This window comes from Mustela putorius, unplaced genomic scaffold (genome assembly GCF_011764305.1).
Source record: "Mustela putorius furo isolate JIRA1106 unplaced genomic scaffold, ASM1176430v1.1 tig00001929_pilon_pilon_pilon, whole genome shotgun sequence".
NCBI lineage: Eukaryota > Metazoa > Chordata > Mammalia > Carnivora > Mustelidae > Mustela > Mustela putorius.
This window is the reverse complement of record NW_025421909.1, coordinates 130,934-142,592: the sequence shown is the minus strand read 5'-3', so window position 1 is coordinate 142,592 and position 11,659 is coordinate 130,934. Positions and strand designations below refer to the sequence as shown.

General features: G+C 46.0%; 1 protein-coding gene across 1 annotated transcript; it reads right to left on the bottom strand.

Moving 5' to 3' along the window:
• Positions 1 to 7,053: 7,053 nt before the first annotated feature.
• Positions 7,054 to 11,394, bottom strand: LOC123394208 (collagen alpha-1(I) chain-like). The gene is made up of 5 exons (XM_045087972.1): positions 11,380 to 11,394; positions 10,902 to 11,106; positions 10,146 to 10,865; positions 7,883 to 8,007; positions 7,054 to 7,785 (listed from the first exon to the last, which is right to left on the bottom strand). The coding sequence occupies exons 1-4, from the start codon at positions 11,392 to 11,394 to the stop codon at positions 8,000 to 8,002; spliced, it is 948 nt and encodes a 315-aa protein (XP_044943907.1). The 3' UTR covers positions 7,054 to 7,785; positions 7,883 to 7,999.
• Positions 11,395 to 11,659: the final 265 nt, after the last annotated feature.

Sequence of the window (11,659 nt, the reverse complement as noted above, 5' to 3'; positions counted from 1 at the left end):
AGTTGAAGACCCTAACTGACTGATGATATATGTAATCTATATACATTATATATAATACATATTTTTTAATTTTTTAGTTTGGGAGGTTTAGTTGTGGGTGGGTTTGGTTTAGTGGGCGTGAAAAAACAAATATTACCCGTCATGAAAAATAAAATACTTGTTTTGAACCTATCAACAATGTGTCTTGTGTTACAGTCAGTCAATTGCCCGACTGGGCATGCCTGGTTGGCTGTCAGAAGTGCATGCAGCTCTGGATTCCCAGGGTTTGTGAGTTTGGCCCTATATTGGGAAGAAAAGATTACGATTACTTAAAAGTAAAATCTGAGAGAAAGAAAGGAAAGAAAGAAAGGAAGGAAAGAGAAAAGGCCAGGAAGGACGCTCGACTTTCACACAAAGAAATAGGAAACATATCACCGATGGGAAAGAATTCGGCCGCCTTTGACACAGGAAATGACCAGAAGATTGCTGGCGCACCGTTTTAGTTTTAGACTGAAAATGCAGAGAGGACAGGTCCCGTAGATCATGAGGAAGTTTAAAGGCTTGATGGTGATGGAACCTGGACTTAGTGGTTTGTTTGAAGATAAGTGGACAATTCTTAAAAATGACCTGACCCTGAGGAGGAGGGAGGCCTGGGGAGACTCAGTTAGCATCTGCCCTTCAGCTCCAGGTCATGAAACTCAGCGTTCCTGGTAATCCAAAATGCCCACATCGGGACTCCCTGATCAGCGAGAGAGCCTGCTTCTCTCTCTGTCTCTCTGCCCCTCTCTTGCCTCTCCCCCTCTTGGCCTCTCCCCTCACTGTTTGCACTCACACTTGTGCTCACTCTCTTTTTCAAGTAAATAACTTAAAATCCTTTTTAAAAATAGGACCTGAAGGAAATTTTTTAGAATGAAAAATCCAAAGAATTCTTGTACCAAAAAGGAGTAGTAACAAATAAAAGATATAGTCACAAAAAAAGTACAGGATTAAGAAAACAGAAGAAGCACACTCTAAAATAGTTGAGGATATTGAAAATTTGATTTTTAGAAGAAAAGAAGTAACTAGCAAATTAGATGAAGCTAAAGCATACAAGACAAACCAAGGCAAGGAATTGCCCCATGATGGATCACAAAAACACAAAGTCATGGGAAGTGGGGAAGAAGCCATAAGCAATACAGTTGATGGACGCAGAGACAGAGCATCCTACAGAAGTACCAGGAGAGAAGAGAGACATTGCAGAGGACGAACTGGTCAAAGCAAAGATGGGAAAAAAATCCCTCTCAGTTTAAAGAATAAAGCAAATATTCTACAAACATCCAGAGAAGATGAAGGAGCAAGACTTGCATTGACAGCAGACTTTTCATCAGCAACACTGAATATTAGTAAGCAATGGAGTTAATGTCTTCAACATTCTAAGGGAAAGTGATTTTGAATTTAAATTCTATATCCAGTTAAATGAGCATTTAGGCCTTAAGGGTGGTGAAGGACCTTTTCAGATATGTAAAGCCGCATCAAATTTACCAGCCAGAAATCATTTATGAAAGAATTACTGAAAGATACACTCCCACAAAATGAAAAAAGAAAGAAGGAAGATACAACTTCAAGAAAAAGTAGATAAAACTAGTAAACTCAAAGCATGAAACTGGGGACGAAACTGGTGATGGCTTGAGGTATTTGTTAAAGAGGTAAAGGTTGCTGAGCCAGAGGAGGTGAAGAACTTAGAGACTCGGGAGGAAGGATCTTCAGTTGGAAGGAAAAACAAACCCTCAACAGGAAGACGGCTCAGAGTTAGAAGAGGAGGGAGGAAGGAGGCTTGAAGGCGCGGAAGAAGGGAGAAGAGGTGGCTTTGGAATAATGTGAGGAAAGGATTCCATCTTTCAATGCCATACTGTGGTAAATATGAAGCATGGAGTTGAGGGAATGACCAAAGATGCCTTGGAGGTTATTGTAACTAAAGAAGTAGAAGATTCTGAGCCAGAGGAGGAAGAAAGTTCAGGGTCGGAAATGGAAGTAGGTTTATCGGGGGACTAAGGAGAGGACTCTGAAGTAGAACGTGTAAAGACTTGCCTTCCAGACTGAGAAAAAAGAGAGAGGCCTCCAATGGACTTAAAGAAATTGCAAAAATTATGTGGCTTGGGACTCAGATGAAAATTGGTGAAACCCTGGATGGAACAAAAACTCCAGAATAAAGAGGAAACAGATATGCTCATAAATCAAGGACTTGGGACAGTCTGTCTAACCTTGTGTTTGGCCTCTCCCTCAAAGTCACTAGAGATAAGTTCTGGTAAGCAAAATAGGCATTTATGTACAAATTTGAGTACTCCCATCAGGAATCACCTGACTCCCATCAGGAATCACCATAGTTTGAAGGAAAACACACAAAATTCTGCAAACAAAGGTGCCAAAACCTAAAGAAACAGATAATATAAGAGAAGAAAATTTTAGAAGAAGTGGACTAATAACTTCAAAGAGATAAAAGAGGAGAGTAGAAATACTAAAGATTATCATCCAGATGTCTTGGAAGTAAAGAACTCCATAGATGCTCTGAATAGCAGAAGAGACATACTTGAAGAGACAAGGAATGATCTAGAAGATCAATATGAAGAATGTTCTAAGGTTACAATGCAAATGGCCAAAGAGATAATAAAGAAAGATCCAGAGATAGAGGAGTGATCCAGAAGCTCCAACATCCATTTGACAGGAATTCCTGGAAAAGATAATAAAGGGAATGGAGCAGAGGAAATAATTAAGAATGGAAGAAAACTTCCCAGAGCTAAAGAAATATTCAAGTCTTTTTTTCTAAGATTTTATTTATTTATGAGAGAGAGAAAGAATGCATGAAACGGGGGAGGGTCAGAGGGAGAAGCAGACCACGCTCTGAGCAGGGAGCTGTGTGTGGGACTGGATCCCAGGACTCCAGGATCATGACTTGAGCCAAAGGCAGTTGCTTAACCAACTGAGCCACCCAGGTGCCAAGAAAAATTCAAGTCTTGAGACTGTCAGTGCTTACCAAATACTTAGTAAGATTGATGAATAGAGACTCCTAGAAATCTGGGAATTCCAAGGATTAAAAAAAATCATAAAGTCTTCCAGAAAGAGGAGTGTGAACCTACAAAGGAACAAGAATCAGACTGACAGCAGACTTACTGGACACTCTGGATGCTAGAAGTAAATGGGGAAGTAACATAATTTTTCTACAGGGAAAAACGTTTAAACCTAGAATCCTACATCCAGCCAAAGTGGCATTTTATTTTGAAGGTAAAACAAAGACATTTTTTGATATGAAAGAATTCACAGTTTGTTTCTTGCATACCCTCTTTGAAAGAATCACTGGAGGATATACTTTAGCAATCTAGGGTGACTATAAACACATACACACAATGTAGATTATCTTTCTCCCACATCAAAAAAAGAAAACAGGAAAATAAAATGCCACATTTCTACTCAGGAAGATGAACAGCTAACAGTGCTCTTGGGGAATATAGGAAAAGAAGGTTACGGATACTACCTAGATGTTGGTAAAGTTAAAGAGTGTGTTAAAATGAATTTAATCATTGTAGCTTATGTAGAAGTATAGTTTCTAAACTGCTGGGGATCATCTCTTGGGCTTTTGCCAAAGATCGAGTGTAAACTACTGGGGAGAGAAAGGGAATCCGACAATAGACAGGAGGAGATGGGGTGAAAGTAACAGAAAAACACAGGAAAAATATGGCAAGAAATGTTAAAATGAGAAAGGCAAAAGTTGAGCTCTTATCAAGAGAAAGGTAACCTTTTACTTCCAAAAAAAAAATAAATAAATAAACACTACAAAGCAGTAGTAATCAAAACAGTACAGTACTGCCACAGAAAGAGATACATAGATCAAAAGAACAGAATAGAGGCCCAGAAATAAACTCACACTAAGCACCTGGGTGTCTCAGTTTGTTGGGTGATTGCCTTCAACTCAGATTATGGTCCCGGGGTCCTGGGAGAGAGTCCCATATCAGGCTTCCTCTGTTCTGTCGGGAGCCTGCCTCTCCCTCTGCCTGCCACTCCCCCCTGCTTGTGGTCTCTCTCTCTGTCAAATAAATAAAATCTTTAAAAAAAAAAAAAGTTTCAAGGATGCCTAGGTTGCTCAGTGGGTTAAGCCTCTGCCTTTGGCTCAGGTCATGATCCCAGGGTCCTGGGATCAAGCCCCACATTGGGCTCTCTGCTCAGCGGGGAGTCTGCTTCCCTCTCTCTCTGCCTGCCTGCCTATTTGTGATCTCTGTCAAATAAATAAATAAAAGCTTTAAAAATAAATAAGTAAAAAGTACAGAAATAAACCCACAGTTACAGGTCAATTAATCCACAACAGAAGCAGCAGCCATATGCAATGGTGGAAAAGACAGTCTCTTCTATAAATGGCATTGGGAAAACTGGACAGTTACATGCAAAAGAAGGAAATTCTTTCCACCATCCACAAAAATAAACTCAGAATGGATTGAAGTCCTAAATGTAAGATATGAAACCATAAAACTGCATAAAACTGAACATAAAACAAATATAAAACTGAAGAAAACATAGGCAGTAAGACTTCTGACACGGGCCTAGCAACGTTTTTCTAGATAGGTCTCCTGAAGTGAAGGAAACAAAAGCAAACTATTGGGACTACACTAAAATAAAACGCTTCTGCAGAGTGAATGAAACCATCAACAAAACAAAAAGACAACTTATTGAATGGGAGGGGATATTTCCAAATGATGCATCAGGAGATGATATTTGCAGATGATGCATCTGACCAGGGGTTAATATTCAAAATATATAAGGAACTTCTGTAAGTCAACATCAAACAACAACAACAACAACAACAAATACCTAAACATTCTGATTTAAAAATGGGCAGATAACCTGAATAGACACTTTTCCAAAGAAGACATCCAAAGGGCCAAGAGAATCATGAATTTTGGCACGAGAGGATAAACGTCACTGGTCTAGGTCACAGTGAGAAGCTAGGCTAGTTAAGGCATACAGCAACCCAGTCAAAGCAGGGGGTGGGTTATAGTTGTCAAAAAAAGAGTGTATTTTGCTTTAAAAAAAAGAAAGAAAGAAAGAAAGAAAGAAAGATAGATAGATAGATAGATTCCATTGTATTTTAAAGGGAGACCAATTCCTCATGAAGGAATTTAACTTTTGAGCTCCTCACTGTCTCATTTCAACATTATACAGGGACCTATCTTCTTCAAATCCTCCCCCATTCTAGCTTGGAATTTCTCCTACACTAGCAGAGAGGCAGTGCCAGCTTCCCAGCATTTTACAGCAGATGAACTGGACCAAAAACATGCTGGATGGGGGAGGTCTATTTCAAAGAAAAGGAGGGACACGGAAAAGAACATGTGTATACTACACCGACATCACCTCAGTCCACGATGGCCCAATGTCCCAACCAGACAGCTGGCAGCAAGGCTTGAGATTAACCTCCACCCCCAGGAGGGCTCTTGCCCATTATGGAGTTTTACGAGACCAGTGCTCTAATCCCTGAGCTACGGAGCTACCATTATGGAGTTTTAAAACAAAGACAACAACAGCACCAGTCAAGGAACCAAGGAACCAAGGTCCTAGCCCTGTCTGGACACCGTCTAGCTGCACAATCATGGGCAAGCACACTCGGCCTCTCAGGTTGTCCTTTACACTATACAGTGAGCATCAGATCCAAAGGTCTCTGCAGGCCCCCCTAGCTCCACACTGGGGGACTGCCAACCATCCAAAGTGGGGCTATGGCTTCCCATTTTCATGCCAAGCGCGTCCCAGTAGAAGTTCTCAGATCACTAACACAAGCCTCCCCTGCCAGCCAGAGTCCCTCACCTCTCACCCCTCACCGGCCAGGTCCACCTGGCACGGACCCCTGCCAAGGAACCTGTTGTCCCCCAAAATCAGATGCTGCAGTGCCATGCTACATCAGTGACAGGTGACCCTCTGAGACCAGGGCAGGAAGAAATCCCAACTACTTATCAGGAGAATTAAAAGCCATATGTAGATGGGCCCAAAACATGGTAATATTTTAGAAAAACATGCCCCAATGCCTTACACACCAGACTCCCAACAATACAACTGCTATCTGTATCTTTAAAATGTACTGTAAAGCACATAAGTTGCACCCAAATACCTGTCCACACAGAAATGCCTTTCCAGGAAAAAGAAAATTCGATCACAACATATTCTACGTCTTTGGCAGACTGACTGACTAACATTTAATTCCAAAAGCTGAGAATCTCTCCTGTGGTTAAATACCACCCTACAGTAAAGACAAAAATGGAGCCCAGCACATTTCCAGGACCGTTAAGAGGGTGCCAGAGGCAGGCAAATGGGTCCACCGTTCCCATGGTCAGGGTCATCCCAATGTGGCCTGGGGGTGGGGGTGGTGCATGGGACCACTGGTTAGGCCATGGGTTACCAGATGCAGCTGGTATGGGACTGACCCAAGGCCGTCAGCAGGCAAGAAGCCAATGGACACTTAGGCCACACTTAGTTTCCCCTCCTCCTGGGCCAGGACACTCCTGTGGTCTCTAAACTGGGAGCTGGTGCCTGTAATTCTTATCAGTCTGTAATGCACTGTCTATAGCCTTTCTCAATTAGCCTATCTCCATTGACCTTTGGTTCAGGAGAAAATACTTTATTCTCTGAACTCTAACTTCTTTTTCAAGTTAAGGGAATGATGGGATGATGGCCCCTGGCTGCACCTGATCTGTTGACCCGGGAGGTCCCACTGGATAAGAAGACAACAGGCGACTCACCCCTCTGGCCTCTCCACTCCCAGGAGCTGAGGCCCTTATAAGAGTCAGTGTAAGAACATGGCAGTTCACAGACCTGTACCCCTGGGGCTGATAATGCATTATATGTTAATTTAAAAAAATTTTTCTTCTTAAATGAGGGAATCAGTGGGGATGCCTGGGTGGCTCAGTGGGTTAAGCCACTGCCTTCGGCTCAGGTCATGATCTCAGTTTCCTGGGATCGAGTCCCGCATCGGGCTGTCTGCTCAGCAGGGAGCCTGCTTCCCTCTCTCTCTCTACCTGCCTCTCCATCTACTTGTGATTTCTCTCTGTCAAATAAATAAAAATAAAACCTTTAAAAAACAAAAAAAGAGGGAATCAGTGTAAGGGGCAAGGGTAAACCAGGGTTTTCATCTGGGAAATAGGAGCATCCCAGCACTCCTCTGGCGCTAAAATAACACAGGAACCTAGAGAACCAAGTCACCAGGGACACACTTCCAATTACTGCTCTCAGGCTGAGTAAAGGTGACATATCTAAAGACTGGCCTGTGTGTTGCAAGCGCTGCCCAGGAGTATTTACCTGTGCCTTTTGAGGCCTCAGTCTGCCCTGGGGCTCAGCCCCTGCCCAGCCCATGCTTCCCTGGCAAATCCTAGGGCCTGTCTTTTCTTTTTAGGGCTTTAGAAACCATCAAAAATCAGCCTCAGTCACCAAAGACATTTCTAAAGAGTGTCCTCCTTTCTTGCCTTGGCAGCAATAAGGACAGTGAGTAGGACTTCCCTGGACAGACGGCATAGTAGGATTCTGGACTACAAGGGCTCTGAAGACTGCCAGGCTTAGAGTGAAATCCCACGTCACCTGCACATGCCAGCTGTGTGACAATGGACAAAGGACTTCAACTCTGAGCTGTGAGGTTTTCCAGCTGTGAACAGAGGACATTCCCACCCTGCACCCACACTCAGAGTTTTATTGTAAGGGAACTGCTCTACCTTCTGCCGTTCTTAGAAGACGATATTACTCTTCAATTACATGGATTCCCTCCATTACTTGGATTCCCTCCAAGGAGAAAGCATGTTCCTTCTGGGAGTGACGAAAGCAATATTTTCACCACGCCTTCATTGGATCCCACTTGTAGCAGGTACTCCAAGACTAGAGGATGGGTTTCCCCTGGAATTACCTGCAGCCCCCGCTGTGAGGTCAATGGCAGCTTGGATGGCAGGACTGGACTTCATGTTGGCACACTCCTCTGCTGGTCTCTGTGGAAGGCAACTCTCCGGAGCTTATGACGGGTGTCTCATATCCCTGAAAGGAGACCAGAGCTCACCATCAGTGAAGCCTCTGCAGCCTTTCTCTAGAACTGCTGCCTGGTTACTGGGACGTCAACCTCTGGGAGCTGGGAGATCAGTTCTCCCTTTTGCAAAAAAAGGAAAAAAAAAAGAAAGAAAAAAAGAAAGGAAGGAAGGAAGAAAGAAAAAGGCAGTGAGGGTATCAGTGCAGCTTAGCAATTGGCCTGCCTTCCACTCGCCCACCATCTCCCCATGAAAAACTCGCAAGTCAAAACCCTTCCGTGAGTTATCAGAGCTCTAGCCACTCATAGGGAGCATTTCAACCAACCCTTCTGAAAATCTTACAAGTGAATGCCAAATACCACAGACACCCAAGCCATAACAAACTAGTTTTTCAGAGGCCTAAGTGGAACTGTCAGGAAACTAAGCTCAGTTCTAAATTCAGACAGCAGCCTGAGTTGAATCCCTCTCAGGAGTCACAAATCAGTAGGTCTGGAAAGTAATGGCTTAGGCATTCTGCTAAGATACATATGCGTGGGTCTCAATTCCTGATCTTCCCCCAGCAGGATGAGCCCTCGGGCCCCTTAAGCTGGAGGTCCCCCCATATCAAAGGTGAATAATAGAATTATTATCATAATATAAAGGCAATCAAAATAGCCACAAGGGACAGCTGTTCTTAGAACTACGGAGCACAGCACCAAGCATTAGTCACGGTCATCAAAGGCCTCTTCAGACCTTCTCAACCATAACCATGTACACCGAACACATGGGAACCTTGTTAAAATACAGATTCTGATGTGCTAGGCCTCAGGTGGGACCTTGCCAGTCACTACAAACTCCCAGATGAGGCTGATAATGACTGGCCACCAATCACATTTTGAGAAGCAATACTGTGTCCTAAATTTGTTTGATAAGAATCACTGGGGCACCAGTAAAATATTCAGATAACCAGGCCTCTCTCCTACTTTCAGCATGTTTGGGCTAGAGCTTAAAAAGTTTGGGAAAACTAGAGTCTACTCCTCAACTGTCAAGACAAAAATCAACTATCACAGAGAAATGGACTTTAAAAATACAGATTTTTATAAAAAGGAAAGGTGGCTCATTAACACATAATATCAAGATAACCAATTCAGCAACCTATTCTGTGTGGTTTTTTAAGTAAGTGACTTATCCGTCAATACCAAAGAACAATTTTTATTTATCACACTAAAGACCTCTGTGCTCCCACCAGGCCACCTCTTGGGAGGGTGGTGGGCCAGCTGGGTTATTAATGAGTGCCAACGTGGACCTAAACGTCAGTGGAAAATCATTTTATCCACTAAGAAGTCTTTTTTAACCACTCGACGCCTGCTGTGAATGATCAGACACCAAGAATCTTGCTTCTTTGCAAAAAAAAAAAAAAAAAAAAAAAAAAATGTAAAACCAGCAACCACAAAAGTATAGTACTGGACTTGAAAAAGCAACTAAGTGAAACAGACAAGACATGCATTTTATGTTATTGATAGGACAGGAGAGGCAGTATCAATAGCTACAGTTGACGAGGTTGTGGCCATCCTGTACCTAGAGAAGGCTATGAGGGTCCTAATCCAATCTCTTCCTTTTCCAGATGGAAAACTGAGGCCACAAAGCAAGAGCTTTTCCAAGGTCATACAAGTAGTCAGAGGACTCAAGTCTTGCCTTTTGGGTCTGTGCCTACCGAGCAATACTTAATTCCAGAGCATTCCAACCTGACCAAAAAGAAAAGCAAAAAACAAGCACTGAACCCTGCATTTTCAAGGAAAAATGGAGGCAAGTGGGGAGAGTCACACAGGGCCTAACCCATGTGGCGTCTCCGTCGGTTGAATTCTTGGGGTGCCAACATTTCTTAGTTTATAAGAAAGGCACAGATCCTACTATGTGTCATCGCTGTGAATCAAACTTAAACGCATCAAATCCCACAAGTAAGGACTCAAGAGAATTACTAAAATACTAAATAAACAGTGATGGGAACTAACAAGATTCAGTCAGCAACGGACTCACATTATCGTGTGGTTTAAGAAGGCGGCTTCAAGAAGTCTGGAAAAATACATTCGGCTTGGGGAGGCAAGACTGGTCAGAAGTTAAAACTCAGTCTTGAGCCAGTTGAAAAGCTGAATCCTTTTCGCGCCCCTTTACCTCTCCTGCAAGCACAGGTGGGTCCGACTCCAGGAGAGACAAACAACATCGCCAGCTGCACAGCCTTCTGAAGTTCCCAGGAGAAATGAGTCTCTTGCCTGGGAGAACGCTCTGAGTCCACCTGCTCCACCAGGTAGGGTTGGTGGAGCTCAAGCCAGCCGGCCGCCCTCCCGCACAGGACTAGAGCCGGAACCAAGGCGCTGCGATGCCGGCCCGTCTGCCCGCTAACACGCCGGCCAGGCAATCGCGCTCCGAGGCTCCGGATCCCGGGGGCACAGGACCCGCGAGGGAGACTGCTTCCCGCATTCTCGTCCTCGGACTCCAGCCCAACAACCTGCAAGAGTCTCCCATTCATAACCGCCCCCACTCGGGCCCGGGCACGGGCGGCCGCGGTGCCCAGAGGCCTGATGACTCTCCGCGGGGCAAAGAGGACACCCTTCCCGGCAGGTGACTCTACGGAAAGGAGGCCGCGGAGCCCCGGAGTGTCGGGCGAGCCCGGGCCCTCGGCGTCCGTAACGACCTGGGCGCGTGGACGGCGCGCGGGCCGCGGACCCCAGAAGCCCGCCGGCTGCCCGGGATGGTCGCCCCGCCCCGCCGCGTAGGCCCGCTCGCGCCCCGCTCCCTCCCGCCGCCCCCGGAGCGGCGGTTGTGGGGCTGCGCTCACCGCCAGGACAGTTGGCCGCGCGCGGGCTGCTCGGGCTCCGCCGCCGGCTCGCCGCTCTGCCTCCGCCGCCGGGGCAGCCGCTTAACACCCACGTCCGCCGCTGGCCGGCCCTCCGCCCCGCATTCCCGCGGGGGAGCGCCAAGGGCGGCGGCCCCCGGGGCCCGGAGCTCCCCTGCGGCTGGGGGCTGGCAGCGCGGGGCCGGCGCGGGGGGAAGCGGAACTCCGCGTCTTAGGCGGCGCACTCGGCCCCCCGCAGGTCACGGGATCCCCGGCCCGCGCGCCCGCGAGCTGGAGGACCTGGAGGACAGGGAGCCCGGACCCCCGGAGTTGCTTCCCTTCGTCCTGGTTCCCGGAGGACTCCTGAGAGGCTCGACCCCAGCTGGAACTCAGGGCGGGGTTGGGGGTGTTGGAAGGACCTGCTGAAGTCTTTGGGCTGGTGAACCGTGCTGGGACTCAAGGTCTCTATTTTATATTTGGCTACAGAAGTAGGGGAGGCGTGGTGATGAAAAATATATTCGCTTATTGCCAGGGAAAAAAACCCACAAAACAAACGTTCCCTATTTTGCCTACCTCAAGGAAATCCATCCTCGCCTAGGACATTGGAGAACGTCCCACCCACCGATGAAAACTGGCTCTAAATCTGGCTTCTCTGATCTTTCAGTTCCTAATGAGTTATAGGCTACCTCTGTGGCTCTCTGGCATTTTATTAAAAAGCACTATTCAGGGGCGCCTGGGTGGCTCAGTGAGTTAAGCCGCTGCCTTCAGCTCAGGTCATGATCCCAGGGTCCTGGGATCTAGCCCCGCATCCGGCTTTCTGCTCAGCGGGGAGCCTGCTTCCTCCTCTCTCTCT